Source organism: Humulus lupulus, chromosome 1 (genome assembly GCF_963169125.1).
Source record: "Humulus lupulus chromosome 1, drHumLupu1.1, whole genome shotgun sequence".
In the NCBI taxonomy this organism is placed as follows: domain Eukaryota; kingdom Viridiplantae; phylum Streptophyta; class Magnoliopsida; order Rosales; family Cannabaceae; genus Humulus; species Humulus lupulus.
The window spans coordinates 81,513,359-81,531,988 of record NC_084793.1 but is presented as its reverse complement, the minus strand read 5'-3'; the positions used below and the strand labels follow the sequence as shown (position 1 = coordinate 81,531,988).

Sequence of the window (18,630 nt, the reverse complement as noted above, 5' to 3'; positions counted from 1 at the left end):
AAGTTTGACACTTGGGATCCCAAAATACAGTTTAGAAATATTTACAACATAAAAACTGTACTAAGTCGGCTAAACGACAAAATCCAAGTTCATTTACAAGCATCTCCCAAAATCCTTTGGCTGTGGCTGCCAGGCTGGCCAAACATGTACACGCCGCCTCACGCCTGCTGTACTCATGGTTGGTTTATCTTCTCTTTACCCTTACCTGCACCACAGAGCATCTGTGAGCCGAAGCCCGACAAGAAAACCCACAAACAGATAACATATGCATCACATATATCAAGCATATAAACAGGCCACCAATTGGCTAAACACATACGGCCTAGCTGACCCAAGCGTTACCAAGCCCTGGATTCGCGGACCATGCCGTGAGGATATCCCAAGTATCCGTCTAGGGACTCACCTTGGCAACTTGCACTCCACGTGCTCAACGCTACTCCTGGCCCCTTGCCGTTCCCGGCCCTTCGCCGTTCTCGGCCTACACCGTTCCTGGCTCTTGCCGATCATTCACATCACAATACATATAACATACACTACAAGAAAAAATGCTTTTAATAACACCGAAAATGTGTTATCAAAACATACGATAACACTTTCTGATGTGTTAAGACCGACTATGTTATCGTAGGTCAGGGTACTTTACATAACACTTTATCAGTGTTATACAGATATGTTATTGTACTGTCAACGATAACACAATTTCTGTGTTATTTTAATATATAGATAATTGTTTAATTATGTTATTTATAGTCGATTATATAACACTTTTTTTGTGTTATACTACACTTTAGTATAACACATTTTTTGTGTTATACTACACTTTAGTATAACACATTTTTTGTGTTATACTACACTTTATTATAACACATTTTTTGTGTTATACTACACTTTAGTATAACACATTATTTGTGTTATACTACACTTTAGTATAGCACATGTGTTATATTAGCTTAGAGAAACATAATCTTTTTTTACTTGCACAAAACTAGGAAAGCAAATATGAAAGTTGAAGCCAAATAAGGTAACATAAATAGATTTTTATTAATTACTCAAATGTAATTACAATATTTAGTCTACTAGTCTAGGCTTAAGAAATCATATTACCACATAATTTATGCCCAATTCTGATTCCTTTATCACTAAATACAAAACAAGAAATGTATACAAAAATTAGTGAAATACATTCTTCCATTCTAAAGGCCTCAACTAAAAATGTTGTCAAGAATTGCTCCAAAGAAATCATCTCAATATACCTGCACATTGTAAAAAAAAAGTCTTTTTATTATTAAGAACATAAGACTTAAGCTAGTTTCCACCTGTAAGCATATAAAGTTTAAATTAAATTTGTAATAACTCCAAAACTTGACGAAACAGCAGGGTATAGCAAGATGTACTACCATGCAAAACGACTGAAGCAACAAAACATGCAACTTAAAACAATAAGCTAAGAGATGAACGAAGAGAAAATTCCATTGCCAAACAGAGTACTCTATCAATACCTAAAACTTAATGAAAATGAAAGAAACATTCAACAGCATAATTCTAAAGCACAACAGAAGACTTTCTTCTTTATACCTTGACAAGGGCTGATGAAAGTCATCTTTTTGTTGGTAGTTCGTCTTCTAACATGGTCAAATCAGCCTATTAAGAAAGAAAAATCTAAGCATGTGAATTTCCCACAAAACAAACAGTTAAATTCAAAAATGAAAATGAATGAGAAAATTAGAGAGGATAGAGAATGAATGAACTGAGCTTTATTGAAATATATTGAAGTGTTAAATAGAAAAAGAGAATACATCACTTATAATGAGCTAAAAATTAGAGTAAGACTAACATATTCATAGAAAACAATAACAAATCTAGCAGCTACCACTTAATAGATAAAATTTGTAGTAATAAAAGTAATAATAACCTCAGAGTAGTCACTATCACAAGATTTCATTCTATAATTGCTAAAATCATAAATGATGTTAAAGTGGTTACAAGATACTCTACAAAGATTACTTACAAGAGTCTCTATCAATTATGTTTTCATATTAAAAAATATGGTTTAAATTGTTTCTTTTGTGTTTTATTTGACCATTTCATGACAATCTGTTTTAATACTTATCTATATATATACACATGTAAGACATGAATTATACTATGGAAAAAATAAAGATAAAGGTAATATTTAATTTGCTTGGAACACTCAGACAAGTATTTTTAAGCCAACACAACAGAGAGTAGAAATATTCGTTGCTTGTTTCATTTAGTTTGCAACATGAATTGCCTAGCAGCGAATGAAAACAGGCATAGGCAGTATGTACATACAAAGGAAGAGAGAATATATATCTCAAACTTGCCCAACCCTTTGCCTTTTACTGCCACCTTCGTCTTTATGGGCAAGGCTGCTGGATAATTGAAGGAAGGAAGAGAAAAAAAATGAAAAAAAAAATGCAAGTATGAACTTTTAGATCGTGATAGAAAGGAAAACACACTGGCATCCACACAGATGTGGAACTCTCTCATCCAACAGCCATAGAAGGAGCTCAGTAATTAGACTATCAAGAGTGCTTTCCTTGACAGCATAAGCCAGTCTCTTGTTTTGAAATGTCTAAAAATCAATTAGAATTTTACATCAACTAGTTAGGTTTATAGTAAGGTATATAAAAAAATGGAAAAACAGAGTACAGTGTTAGCATTAAGACATTCAACAACAACATAAACCAAACTTACCTGCATGAGGGTGTTGAGAACATATTTACAAGATCTAGATGATGCTCCTATCAAGCTGAAATCAAAGGTCTTGGCAACCTATTTTATGGGAAAAAGTTCATAATCAAAGCCTAAATAATGCCAAAAAAAAAAACAAAACCCAGAAACAAAAACTAAAGTACAGGGAAGGACAGAGTAAAGCGCTACCTTGTTTGCAAGGCATGAAACAAGTTTGTCTGCATCTTTAATAAGTTCATCCATTGCACTGCCTTCTGGATCATTAGTGGCTTGTGTCAGCTCATGACACACGACTTTCATTCCTTCAACAGACTGCAAAAAGGAACACAAATATTAAAACTTTTTTAATTTTGGAAAAATAAAAATAACAAAGAAGAAGAGAAAAAGAGAAAAAGGAACAATAAACAATAAACAAAGTTGCTCTACCCTACAAACACAAACGAAATATTTCATAACAAATAAAATGTATAGCAATGAGGCCAGACATTTGAATTATTAAATCAGACCAAAATGTAAGAATTACTCTTTTTTAACCAGAATAATAGCTGCAAGGAGAATATAAGGGGAAGGGGAATAATAGCTGCAAGAATTACTCTTTTTTTAACTAGAATAATTGCTAATAGCCTTAGCAATTAGCCACAAGACCCGCTAACCATACTCTTTTTTTTTATACATACATATATTATATTTACTTATCACTTAGTTTTTCCACGTAATAACTGAAAATTCTCCCATTGGCTTTACGATAAATCAAAAATAAAAACCTAAAGCTTACCCTTACAAAACACAAGGCTTATTAACTGTAAGAGACAAGCTAGAGTTTTCTCATAACTAATATTTCTTCTAATATAAAAGTACATATAAACCACAAGTACCTGCTCAAGAGAACCAAAAGAAATAATATCCAAAGCTTCATTCCAATCAGTGGGGCCATTGGTATCAGCAAGAACACGGGGCATAAGTTGTCTCTCCACATGTATGTCAGCATCCCCATAGTTTTTCCTGATACCAACATCATAGAATAAAAGAAAATTAGCAATGAAGCCAACAGATGTGATGGAAATGTCCGAGTAAAATTTGTATCACTTGTTAAAAAATTAAAAACAAACAATTAAATGATCACTATGCGGAGCCTCTAATACCTTGGAAGTACTGGGCCAGAGACAGATCGTGTAACCTCTCCTCTGCTACATCCAATCTACAATAAATCAAAATAAATAAAAGTTCAAAGTTAGTAGTCTAATAGGCTTGTATCAAAAGGACTCTCTAGATCCTGGTGACGAATTTTTTTAGCTATAAAAATAAAGTAAATGTCCTCAAACAAGTTCAAAAATATTGGACGCAATGCAATGCAATGCAACAATTTGAAAACCAAATAAGTGCAGCCCAACAGTAGGAATGAAGAAGCACCAATGTGACCTCTGTTTATGTCACAGCTAACTATAAAGAGACCTTTTAAATGCGTCAGCAATCAACATGTTTTTTTATTTGATATGCACGAGTACCAAAAGAAACAAGATTGAGAAAGCTTTACAATGAGAAACAATTCAAAGAAAAGACAGTTGAGAAAGAAACAGAAAACTACACAAAAAATTGACAGAAAATAAAATATTATACTTTATTAAAATGTTGATAATCATCATTAGAAATAATAAAAGTAACAGAGACACTACTAAAGATAAAAAAGACAAGCTAAAAAACATACCCAATTTCCCTCACAGAACGTCTCAAAGCAACTCTGGCTTTGCCAGGCTTCCCTTCCTTCCATTTTTCCATCTCTCGAACCTAAAAGATGCAAAAGATAAGTCTACAGATCAGTGCTCAAAGTATCATACAAAAATAAAACTGTAAAACCCACATAGCTCTTACCATTTTCTGAAATTTTTTTCAAGACTACAGTATGTATTCCATCTTTTAGATACCACAAATTGTCCACAGCAGCAACTAAATTACTTAAGATGTTCTTAGTTTGTTCAACGTATCAAATCATCCTGGCAATCATATCAGATGACATGGATGAGACATCTATAAAATGCTCCACTTCTGATTGGATATGCAGCCAAAGACAGAACCCATCAGATGAGACAGAGGATGGTTACCAAAGTCGCTGCTAACATACCTGAATTCGAAACCAGTAACAACGAATGAAAACAGGCATAGGCAGTGGAAAGAATATATCAGGAGTTAACTAATAACTGTATGACAAAAACAGAAAATATAATTTGAACTCAAACAGAAAAACAAACTAATAACTTCATTTTTTGCAATGAATATCGGATACAGAAGGTGAGCATTGATTAGAGTTCAATGCAGAGCAATTGTTTTCCCCCAACTGTTTGTAATTGTCATCACCAAAAACTGGAGTGAACTCGTTAAAGTACAAGTTTCTACCATACTAATCTCAATTAAAGTACTCAAAAAGAATTTTTTTTTACCTTTATTCCAGAGGAAAACTGATAGCAAACCTCATAATCATCCTGTAGAGTGAAAGAAAATTCACAAAATAAGCAAACATAACAAGAATTCTAACTTCAAAAAATTCAACATATGTATGTGATTTCAACTCTAAAAACTGAAAAAGAAAGAAGAAATACCTAAAATGTCTGTTTATTTTCAGTAGATCTGAAAGAATTCCATTCCCCACTTGGCCCATCAGCTTGAATCCATTGGTACTTCCCATTTCAAGCAGTTTGACCAATAATTCTACATTGACACATATACAAACAACAAACATTAGCCCTCTATTTTCCTCTAATCAACTTTATTATTTTTTAGAGAAAAGAAACAAATATTTTCTCTAATTCATTTGGCACATTTATAAAGAAAAAACAAGTGTTTAGGGGCATACCCTTCTCCAAACACATGGACTTATAATAGCATATTTTCAATGACAGCTCCAACTGGGTCCTCAAAGTAGGCATCTTCAAGAGACAACAGCCTGAGACCATTCCAATGAGCATAATTCACAGTTAGCTAAATTAATATTGAGAAAATACATATTGCAAATCCATTATCTTCTTAATGATGCTAACTTATTATAATGGTTAAATGAAATTTCACAAAGCTTGATCTCAGAGTGAAAAATGTAGATTAAGAAAAACAAAATATGGGTTTTGAGCAACATTAATTTTTTATTTTTCTCTCCAAATAATTTAAAAAAAAAAAACCATGTAAAGCATTTTCATTTTCTCAGCTTGAGTTATTCTTTTAAAAAGAAAATAAGAAAGAACTATGCTTGATTTGAGAAAACCATGGGTACACAAATCTCAAATGTGACTGGGAAAAATATTTTAAAATTTTAAAAAAAGTTATAGAATTGATTAAGAAAAGAACAAAAGGAGTGTGGTGTAAAGAAGAAAAGACAAAACGAACAAAAAGAAAAAACTTACATGGGATTTCTTTGGTCGAAACACCAGAAAACGCCATAAGACCAACCATTACTAACACAAAGACTCTTGAGTGTTCTTCTAAGCACTGAACTGTTCTCAGATTCACCCATTTCACCAACTATGAAATGGTCTTTGTTCAACTCTGTTGGAACAGAACGAACAAGCTTTTTTCTTCCAACAGAAATCACCTCAAAACCACTCCCCAAAACCTGAAACCGAATGCAATAGATGTTAGTATAAGAAAATCCTAAAATAAACACACAAGCTACACTGTAAACAAATCTAAGGGCTTCAGACTATAACTGATGTTCAAAAACAGAATTTGCAAATAAGGTTTACGTGTAAAACTGATGTACGAATTCAATCTCATACGTGTAAAACTGATGGTCACAACATAGATAGATATTATGTGAAAAAAGATAGATATTACATGGGCATTGATAATGATAATTCATAGTCATACATTATTGAGTCCTTGATATGTGCCTCTACATTAATTTCACCTCATTTTGTAACTTTTTCCACATACCCTCTTCATATAAAACTAAAGTCAATTTCCAGTAAAGTTTTAATAATAGTATGTGCAGTATCTATCTGTGTAAATAAATCTTGATTCAATCTAGGTAGGTAAGTTGAGGACAACCTCTTGCAATGGCCATTATTCCAGCATCACCAATTTGATGACAGCCACTAACATTTAGATACTGTAGGGAGTTACACTTACCAATGGTAACAAGTGCCTCATCCCCAACCCTAATAATTAATATGCGAGTGAAGACAGAAATCAAAGTGTAATTCATACTCAAATATTTGTAATTCTATAAACAATGAAAAGAAGAATTCACCTATCACAAAATCGGAGGCTAAGATTTGTCAGGGACTTGCAATTCTCTCCAATAGCTACAATTCCTCTGTTTCCAATCTATAACCACAAAGAAGGATATATATGCTGTCACAAATAATTCACATGGTAACTACCAGACCGACCACTAAAAGAAAACTTTTTAACAGAAGTCAATCAAATACATCATATAAACAATGAAACATTCTTCAGTAACAATGATACGGTATTAAATATGGAAGAGTGAGTAAAGAGAATCAAAATTCTACTCTGCTAATACCATTAAAACCAAACACATAAAACACTGTCTCTAAGAGAAACACATAAAACACTGTCTCCAAGAATCATTATTAATTATTCATTTATTTTTATTTCTGATTAAAAAAATAGAAAACATAGGGAATTTATAGATAATTATTAATATATATATGATGAATTTTCTAAGAATATAGTCATTGGTCTGGTCTTATAGCAATGATATATAAAGTAATCCATGGTCAAATTTAATGAACAAGTTAAATCTGATTATTATTTTGCTGATAAATTGAACCAGTGACTAATACAATTTAAAGAAGTACACATATATACTAAAATGATATAGTCCCATCATTTTTTATGACTTTGCAGTAAAAATAAGAAGTTGAATTCAACTGGGGGTCAGAAACTCTGAACTTGGTAGAAACTCAAGCAATACCAGGATATTCAATACTGATTAAACACCAAAACACCAAATATATTGATTACATATATAAGATCATCAAATATATTTCAAACACCAAATCAAAATATATATTACTGATTAAAAATAAGCAACAAAACCAAAAACTTGGAACGACTAAGAAAATATAACAAACTATTTTTTAGCCCAGAAAATAATCTTAATAGAGAATTTTTTTTCTAAATGAGAATTAAAGTTCTTAATCAGTGTGAATAATTCATAAAATTTAGTTTAGTTTAGAAAATTCATTAAAAAATTTTTTAAAAAAAGACACCAGTTAGTGTGTCTTTGACTGTTTGACAGTCCAAAACCACAATGGCACTTACAAGACCTGATGAAATTTGTTCACAAATACATATATCAAAATTATAACAGCACATACATCACCCTTCCCCATTTTTCCTAAGGTATAAACCAACAGTCTCTAATAGCCAGACTTGTTATTTCTTCTTGTTGTTGTTTTGCTATATTGGTTAAGAAAAAAAGAATCATGGTACACGGCATACATTTTTCTTTACTTAAAAAGCTTCTCACCTTGTCTGCAGGGTATGTACTGTATAATATATCTTACCATAACCCTTGTCACCCTCCAACTCTATCACTTTTGAATGCCTTTAGTTTCTCCAACGAAAGCCATCACCACCTGCATTCAAACAATTTAATTTAAGCTATAATAATTCAGAAATAATCATATTAAAGAAAGCATAGCAAAATCTTCCATAGATCAAGCAATAAGACTTTCCTAGTGAAATGAAAGTTTGTAAAGAGAGTTTTTTCAGCTCTGTTTTCAACCTGTTGAACAAAATTTTCAGCTTGTGACATTCTATAGATAAAGTAGACATCAATAGATATAACATCCTCATTAATGTTTATGAACAGGCTAGATTTTTTGACAGAATGGAAGAGCTCTTCCAAGTGAGCCTGATTGTAACATGAACCTCTCTCATCTTGGGCCTACTCTAGAAAGAAACTATACACAAGATGCTTATAAATTTTTGAAGAAATTCCAAAGCTATTCTTTCATCATGTTTAATTTTTGAATTTTTAAAAGAAAAAGAAAAAGGAAAAGAAAAAAAGAATGGTTGGTTTTTTGTTTAAAGTGTTCAGTACAACAAAGAAAGGGTGGTTTAGTCTCTTTGACGGAAATATGCAAGACTTAGTTAACCAAATGAGAATTTTAGGGATATTAGAATGCAAGTTAGAGTCACCTCACAAAACAAGTTCTTATTCTACCCTTTTAAATAATGCATGTAAATGACGCTTTGGTTCAGAAGAACTTGACTGACTTATTAATTTGATGTGCAAAAAAGGTTAGAGAAAACAACAAAGGATGTAATATGCACGATATATGTTGAAATTGGCATATAGATGAGTTCACTCTGTGTAACTTCAGTTAATATTGGCTAGGCAATAGCTAATCAAGGCATTTCACTAAGAAGATCAATCTCTTGAATATGGTGATGGGTGGATAGAGACTTCACTAGAATAATGCATATAAACACATAAAATTCAAGCATGGTGATTGTAAACTACCATAAACAAAACCATATATACCACACTCTAAAACTAAATTAATAAGTGTTTAGTCAAGATTTCTTATGAGAGATTATGTAAATCTTCTTTATAATTAGGGTGTGTTTCTATACTTAGAAAATGTAGACATTACAAGCAATGCAGAATCATCAAACAAGCAACAACAAGGAAAAAAATGCAGAATTATAAAAGTAACGACAACCAAGCTAAACCAAATGTATTACAAAGAAGTGTATCAGTTAATTTTTTTTTAGATTGTATACTGCCAAGTATCATCTATATTCCTCTTAATTTTATATTAGTTATGAGGATTTCAAAGACAATGAAGTCAAAGAAATGAAAATGAATAGTTGGACGTTTACCTTGCTAAACAATATTCGTATATGCATGATTAAAATACATAGAAACATAATAACAATACAATGCAAAATCAGCAACTTGAGATAAAAAAAAAAAAAATCATTATCTTTTTCAATCCAAATTGATATCTAAACAGGACAGGATATCTAAACACCAACAAAAAGTAAATAGAGAAATACTTAATTATTTATTATCTAAAGAAAACAAATGTTGCTTTTGTTATATAAAGAAGCATATAATGTAGTTGTGATAAGTTCACATATATGATGATAAGTGTGCTAACTAAATATAGGCCAACATAATCATTCAAAAGTGTGCTAAAGTATTTGTTGTATTGGAGACCCTTTATGTATATATTGACATAGTTAAAAAATCAAGCAAAGTTAACATTCCAAGATGTCGTTTAACTCACAAATAGAAAGAGAGCTTCTACAAATATACCACTACACACTTAAACAGAGTGGAGAAGAGAAGACGTGTACCTCAATTGAAAGAATAAAAGAGCAAAGAAGTGGTTATATGTGCGAATCTGTAAAAATGGTGATCATTTATATAAACAGGACCTAAAGTACAAATATAGTCACTCCAGTCTAAAAACTCACACCTCACGGCTGCATTCAACACCTCAAATATCAACCCTAATTGACCAACACCCAATCGGGCAAGAAAGACCCAAATTGAACAAGAGAGATGCTCTTATTTTTATTCTTTATTTCACATGTAGACACACATTATAATAAATCATATTAAACACAAGCGTATACAATGCACAGAAAATTAATAAGGAAATTTACACACATATATATAACACATACATGTATATAGATCAAGCATAATATTTGAAATAAAAAACAGAATATCTTAAAAAGAATATACCTTCTTATTCAGTTTCTAGAGATCTTTCCCCATTTTTGAAAGTTTAAATCAAGCCCTAAATCAACTTTTTCCAACCATATTTGTAATGAAGTGAGACCGGAAAAAAAACACAATAAATTATGAGCACAACAGAGTGATCAGAGCATAAAAATACCCCATAAATACAAAAATGGATATTAAAAAAAAAGCTTACTGTAATTGAGAGAGGGACACAAATTGGAGAAACCCTGAGTGAGAGAAAGAGAAAGGCAGTCAAGAAACCCTGGGCAACGAAGAATGACTGAACTGAAGTCTGATGGAGCTAGCTGGTCTCCGATGCCGTCGTTCACCTCTAGTGTCGTGTGAGGGCTTGGGCCCGTCGACGGCCTCTGAAGATCCCTAGCCAGCACGTGTAGGGGAAGGTCAGGCTCCATAATGACAGGTGAGAGAGAAAGAGGGAAGGAGAGAGGTCTGGTGGGAGAAAGAGCTCCGAGAGAGAGGAGATGTGCCTCCTATTTCGCCTTTGAATGTGGTGTATCCCTTCTCAGGATTTGTCTTCCGTGAAGGGGAGTGAGAGACCGAGAGAGATAGGTCTACGGGAAATGGGTCAAAGGGAAATGGGTTAATGGGTCAAAGGGAAATGGGTATACCAGGAAAAATGAGACACGGGAGAGTATACTAGGAGGAGAAAGATTGAAGAAAATGAGATTGGAAATGGGTATAGGGGAAATGGATACACGGGAAAGGGGAGTTACTGTACACAGGAAAGATTGGCGCTTTTTTATTTTACTTGCCGCCTGAAACTTTGATAATATACCATAACTCTTTTTAAATAGTATTATAATGATGTGTTATGGTAATGGGTGTTTGGTGTAGTGATAGCAAGCAAGTACATAATTCTAGCATAGTCAGTTAAAGGTCTATTCCCCGCAGTTCTAACATATTGGGCTCGGCCCTGCATACCAATTCTATTCAAATACATTGGACTCAGCCCTGCACACAAGCTCTATGGGAACAAGGGTTTTCTTACTTGAGTTCCGAGCTTTCTGAGCACCGATGCCCCGAGCACAGTCCTCTAACGTGAGCCTCGCTGAAACCCTAGTCACAACACATTAACAATGTCCATCCATCAAATTCTAATCCGCTAATTAACTTCGAGCCATAACCCTAACCTTCGGGACCTTGAATTCTATCAATCCGGGTGATAAAATCCATCCCGAGCCTTACCCCTTGAGTTCCCAAGCCTAAAATACCCTTAAAAACTCAAACTGGCACTAAGGGTCGCGGCCCCACCCACAAGAACTGCGGGTAGCCTCGAAACAGAGGCTAGCACCACACGGGCCGCGGCGCGCGCACCAAGCGCCGCAGTGCGCATGAACCTCTCGGCTACCCATGGTCGCGCACGCACATGGGCCGCAGTGCACCCCTCCTAAGGCCACAGCTCCCACCTCTAAACCCAGATTTTTCCACACTTTTTCCTCAAGCCAATTTACCCAAAACTCACCTATTAAACTCAGATAACTAACACAATTATTTCAGCTTAGTAACAGCACCAAAACCCCATTGAATCCTACTTCAAAACTCAGGCAAAATTCTCAAAAAGTAAACCAATCTTGACTAACATGCAATCCCCAATAACCAGCAGAAATCCAAGACTAAACCTTAGTAATTAGAGCTTACCTTTGCTGAACTCAGTCCTTGGGTTGATCCTCAATCCTTAAGCTTCAAGCTCCTAAGATATCACAGCTGAACTCCCTTTAGTTTCTAGCCAATTCCTTTGAGTTTCCCTTTGAGTTTGCCTTAGAGAGTAAAGAAGAGAAGAGAATAAGACCTATCTCAGTTATGGAAGATTGTATATGTCGGTTTCCCCAAAGCTTCTAAGTAATTCCTCTTTTTGTTTTATTTGACTTAAGTCTAAAGGGTTACCTCAAGGCTCAGAGTACCTAAACGTCCCCGAGGGCAAAATGGTAAATTTCCCCAGTATTCCCGCCTAGACATTCTATCCTCAAATATATCTCCAAATATTTATTTTCATGTCCCGATAATCCCATAACACACCTAGTACCCTAATTACCCCTCGACTCGCCCCGAGTCCGAATCTCAACCCTGTTGTGATTTTCTCACTAACCGCTCACCAGGACTGTCTCGGTCCGTGCTACACAGACATATCACATATATATAACATTTATCACATTTATACCCCTAACAACCAGATGGGGTCCACATGCATATTTAACTTAACTAAACATGCATCATAATCATATATACACATAAATCCACATATTAGCATATTAAATCATTTATTGCCCTCCAGGCACACTAATAAAGGCCCTAAGCCCGATTAGCAAATTCGGGTCGTTACAACTATCCCCTCCTTACAGAGATTTCGTCCTCGAAATTACCTGAACAACTCGGGGTACGACTCCCTCATCTCTGACTCAAGTTCCCACATTGCCTCTTCAAACTTGCTGCTTCTCCACAGCACTTTCACCAAGGCGATGGTCTTGTTCCTCAAGACTTTATCTTTTCGGTCAAGAATCTGAACCGGCTTCTCCTCATAGGATAAATCCTGATCAAGCTCCAAATTCTCAAAACTTAGAACATGCATTGGGTCTGACATATACTTCCGGAGCATGGATACATGGAAACACATCATGAACTCCTGATAAAGCTAGAGGCATCGCTAGTCTATAAGCTACCTTTCCAACCCGTTCCAAAATCTTGAAGGGGCCAATAAACCTAGGGCTCAACTTGCCCCGAACACCAAACCATTTCACACCCCTCATGGGTGAAACCCTAAGGAACACATGACCACCCACCTGAAACTCCACACTCCTGCGTCTCAGGTCTGAATAACTTTTCTGTCGACTCTGGGAGGCGAGCATACACGCTCTAATCTTTTCAACTGCCTCATTGGTCCTCTGAACCATCTCTGGACCCAAATACCTCCTCTCACCTGTCTCATCCCAATGAATAGGTGATCTACACTTCCTTCCATAAATCATCTCGTGCAGAGCCACACCAATGGTCACCTGATAACTATTGTTGTACGAGAACTCGATCAAAGGGAGATACCTTCTCCACGATCCCCCAAAGTCAAGCACACAGGCTTGCAGCAGATCCTCCAATATCTGAATCATTCTCTCAGACTGCCCATCCGTCTGAGGATGATAAACGGTACTAAATCGTAACTGCGTGCCCATAGCCTTCTGCAGACTCTCCCAAAACTTGGAAGTGAAGGTGGGGTCTCTATCCTACACTATCGACCTCGGAGCCCCATGAAGTCGAACAATCTCCTTCACATACAACTCAGCATACTGCTCCACAGTATAAGTTGTCCTAACAGGCAAAAAGTGGGCGAACTTGGTATACCTATCCACAATCACCTACACTGAGTCATGCTGTCCCACAGTTCTTGGTAAACCAACTACGAAATTCATAGTAATATCTTCCCACTTCCATTCTGGAATCCCCAAAGGCTGCAATAACCCCGCTGGCCTCTGGTGCTCAGCCTTAACCTGCTGACAAGTTAAGCACTTAGCTACATAATCCCCACATCCCTCTTCATGCCCGACCACCAATACAGAGCTCTCAAATCCTAGTACATTTTCATCGAACCCGGGTGCAAAGAATAGGGAGTGGTATATGATTCATCCAAGATCTCTCGCCGGATATCAGAATCCATCGGAACATAGATCCGACCCTTGTACTTTAGTAACCCATCTCTGAAATGGAAAAGTCCTTTGTCGCTCCGATTAAGGCACTCTCTCTATGACCCCGCAACTGAGAATCCTTCCCCTGTGCTTCCTTGATTCTCTTAAGGAGTGTAGACTGAAGAATGATGTTGGCCAACTGACCAACCACCAACTCTATACCTGCTCTGGTCATCTCCTCAGCTAACTTATCAGATATCTGCCTCGAGCTAAACAACTGCCCTGGGCCCTTCCGACTTAATGCATCAGCTACTACATTAGCCTTCCCAGGATGGTAAAGGATATCACAGTCATAATCCTTAACCAACTCTAGCCACCGCCTCTGGCGCATATTCAAGTCCTTCTAGGTAAAGAAATACTTTAGGCTCTTATGGTCGGTGTATATCTCGCACTTCTCACCATAAAGATAATGCCTCCAAATCTTAAGTGCAAACACCACCGCTGCCAATTCCAGGTCATGCGTAGGATATCTCTGCTCATATTCCTTCAACTGGCTCGATGCATAGGCTATCACCTTACCAGCTTGCATCAACACGCACCCCAAAACCTGCCTAGACGCATCATAGTAGACCACAAACTTGTCATTCTCTGTCGGCAAGCTTAACACTGGCGCAGTAATCAGTCGCCACTTCAGTTCCTCAAAACTGTTCTCACATCTATCCGTCCAAACATACCTTGTCTTCTTCTTTTTCAGTTTTGTCAATGGCGTAGCTATTCTGGAGAACCCCTCAACAAACCGCCGATAATACCCTGCTAGACCCAAGAAGCTTCTCACTTCAGGAACATTGCTCGGTCTAGGACAATCTCTGACCGCCTCAATCTTACTTGGGTCAACCAGAAATCACACTTACTGAACTTAGCATATAACTTATGTTCCCTCAACCGCTGTAGTACCAACTGCAGATGCTGCTCGTGCTCCATCTCTGACTGAGAGTACACTAAGATGTCGTCGATGAATACTACCACAAACTTGTCCAGATAATCCTTGAAAACCCTATTCATCATGTCCATGAAAGTTGCTGGGGCATTGGTTAATCCAAAGGACATAACCAGAAATTCATAGTGTCCATACCTCGTCCAGAAAGCAGTCTTTGGTATGTCCTCCTCTTTAATCCTTAACTGATGGTAACGTGATCGAAGATCTATCTTGGAAAACATTGTTCTTCCCTGTAGTTGATCAAATAAATCATCGATCCTAGGCAGTGGATACTTGTTCTTAATGGTTAACTTATTCAGCTCTCTATAATCAATACACATCTTAAGGGACCCATCCTTCTTCTTAACGAACAACACTGGTGCACCCCATGGTGAGAAACTCGGTCTAATGAACCCCAAATCAAGTAACTCCTGCAACTGAATCTTTAACTCCTTTAGCTCCGCCGAAGGCATTCTATAGGATGTCCTAGATATTGGCTCTGCTCCTGGTACCAACTCTATAACAAAGTCAATCTCCCTCTGCGGCAGCAATCCTGGTAAATCCGCAGGAAACAAATCCGGAAATTCACACACCAACCTTGTCTCACCCGGTCCAACCGACACCACCCTAGAAGTATCCACAAAGCTTGCCAGGAATCCTATCCAACCCTCCTACATCAGGTCCCTAGCCCTTAAGGCTGAAATCATTGGTACACGTGGTCCACTAACTGACCCCACAAACACAAAGGTTCCCTCCCCTTCTGGTTCAAAAGTCACCATTCTGCGCCTGCAATCAATCGTTGCCCCATACTTGGATAACCAATCCATTCCTAGAATGATGTCAAAGTCATCCATCTCCAACTCAATCAAATCAACAGATAGCTCCCTACCATCTACCTCTACTGGTAATGCTCTAATCCACTTCCTAGAGACTACCGATTCTCCTGTTGGCAACAAAGTCTGGAATCCCCTAGCATACACACCGCTAGGTCTACACAGCTGATCTATCACCCTAGTAGATACAAATGAATGGGTAGCCCCTGAATCAAACAATGCAGTATACAAAGAACCAGCACTAGAGATCTGACCTGTCACAACTGAGGGGCTAGCCTCCGCCTCAGTCTGTGTCAAAGTGAATACCCTGGCAGGAGCAAGACTGTCACCCTGCTTCTGCTCCTCCTTTTTAACTTGAGGGCAATCCCTCTTCAGATGGCTGGTACTCCCACAAACAAAGCAGGCCCTGATCCTGCACTCACCCTGGTGTCGACGCCTGCACCGTGGACACATAGGAAAACTCCTCCAGTTATCACTGCCACCCTAACGGCCAATAGAGGCACCCCGCACTCTCTTATCAAAACTAGGAGGAGTAAATGAATCTGGAACCCTTCTTTTCTGCTCACTAGGACCACTGCCCCGACTAGACCCAACAAAAGGAGGCACCGTCCTCCTGGCATCGCACCTAACAGCGATATCCTTCCATATCTGATCCTCTGCCCTCTCTGCAGTAAGGGCCTTATCCACCGCTTGGGCATAAGTAGTAGTCTCTAGAATCAACGTAATATTCACATCACGGGCGATCATAACATTCAACCCCCGTATAAATCTATCCCTCCTGGCCGCATCCGTCGGCACTAAGTCTAGCGCAAACTTCGCCAGTCTGTCGAATCTCAAGGTGTACACTTAAATTCCTCCTATGTCATGACTGCAACATTCCTCCGCTGACTCACCACATCCCACCAGATGCGGGCATCCTCCCTAAACATATAGCTCGCACAAGAACCCCTTCACTTCCTTCGAGCCTCATAAAGTATAAGATCAAGGAAATCATGTTCATCCACTACTCTGCTCACAGTGGGTCCGATCCACCCTCAAAGGTAGGAGGTTGTTGCTTCCTGAATCTTTCGTACAAGGGTTCCCACCTATTCTCAGTCACAGGCTGAACCGGCACTGGCACCACGTTCTGTTGTATTGGCAATCCTGAAACCTGTGGAGGGGCGTGTTGCCTCATCTGACGGAGTTCTTCCTCTGTTCTCATTTCGACCAATATCTGTTGCCAGTTCTGTGGGACAGGTGGAGGGTCCTGGCCCTGATTGTCATCCTCGACTCTACTGCCGCGGAGTCTAGCTGATTGTCGAGGCATCTCAACAAATATGCCTGCAACCAACGACGCCGCTCATTAGGCATGATAACAACATCCAAAACCACCTCCCAGGCACATCAGTAATCCACAAATAACAACTCATATAGCATATAACACACAACGGGCCATGCCCTAGCATCATGCATTTGTTAATTCATTCATCATGCTCTATACAAAATAAGCAGGCGAAGAGGGCATTCAAACACATATTCAGACATATCAGCCAATCTTACCAACCAACCCTGAGTTAAGCCTGTCACTGACTATGTGTGTACATGTTCGGTCAATCTCCAGAACCAATAACCTTTGCTCGCTCTGATACCAAGTTGTAACGCCCTACTTCCTTAGAGTCGTTACTAAGTGAGTTTAAAAACGTGCTTTCAACTCGCTAATCGAGGTTTTAAGTCAAACAGTGTAATTAAGCCATAAATAAAGGAAAAATGAGAATTAACTCCATATCATTGAAGATAATAAAATTTTGACACCTGGGATCCCAAAATACAGTTTAGAAATATTTAAAACATAAAAACTGTACTAAGTCGGCTAAACGACAAAATCGAAGTTCATTTACAAGCATCTCCCAAAAACCTCTGGCTGTGGCAGCCAGGCTGGCCAAACATGTTCACAATGCCTCACGCCTGCTGTACTCATGGTTGGTTGATCTTCTCTTTACCCTTACCTACACCACAAAGTATCTGTGAGCCGAAGCCCAGCAAGAAAACCCACAAACAGATAACATATGCATCACATATATCAAGCATATAAACAGACCACCAATTGGTTAAACACATACGGCCTAGCCGACCCAGGCGTTACCAAGCCCTGGATTCGCAGACCATGCCGTGAGGATATCCCAAGTATCCGTCTAGGGACTCGCCCTGGCAACTCGCACTCCACGTGTTCAACGCTGCTCCCGGCCCCTTGCCGTTCCCGACCTTACACTCAACGTGCCCAATGTCGTTCCCGGCCCTTCGCCATTCTCGGCCTACACTGTTCCCCGCTCTTGCCGATCATTCACATCACAATACATATAGCATAGCAAGCAAGTACAGAATTCTAGCATAGTCAGTTAAAGGGCTACGCCCCGTTGTTCTAACATATTGGGCTCGGCCCTGCATACCAATTCTATTCAAATACATTGGGCTCAGCCTTGCACACAAGCTCTATGGGAACAAGGGTTTTCTTACCTGAGTCCAAGCTTTCTGAGCACCGATGCCCCGAGCACAGTCCTCTAACGTGAGCCTCGCCGAAACCCTATTCACAACACATTAACAATGTCCATCCATCAAATTCTAATCTGCTAATTAACTTCAAGCCATAACCCTAACCTCCGAGACCTTGAATTCTATCAATCCGGGTGAAAAAATCCATCCCGAGCCTTACCCCTTGAGTTCCCAAGCCTAAAATACCTTTAAAAACTCAAACTAGAACTAAGGGCCGCGACCCCACAC

At 37.9% G+C, this 18,630-nt stretch overlaps 1 protein-coding gene across 1 annotated transcript; it reads right to left on the bottom strand.

The window, feature by feature from the left end:
- Nucleotides 1-2,283: 2,283 nt before the first annotated feature.
- LOC133812935 (protein MOR1-like) lies at nucleotides 2,284-4,084 on the bottom strand. Its single transcript, XM_062246783.1, has 4 exons — nucleotides 3,591-4,084; nucleotides 2,905-3,027; nucleotides 2,719-2,796; nucleotides 2,284-2,596 (listed from the first exon to the last, which is right to left on the bottom strand). The coding sequence occupies exons 1-4, from the start codon at nucleotides 3,672-3,674 to the stop codon at nucleotides 2,453-2,455; spliced, it is 429 nt and encodes a 142-aa protein (XP_062102767.1). The 5' UTR covers nucleotides 3,675-4,084; the 3' UTR covers nucleotides 2,284-2,452.
- Between the last annotated feature and the right edge of the window lie 14,546 nt (nucleotides 4,085-18,630).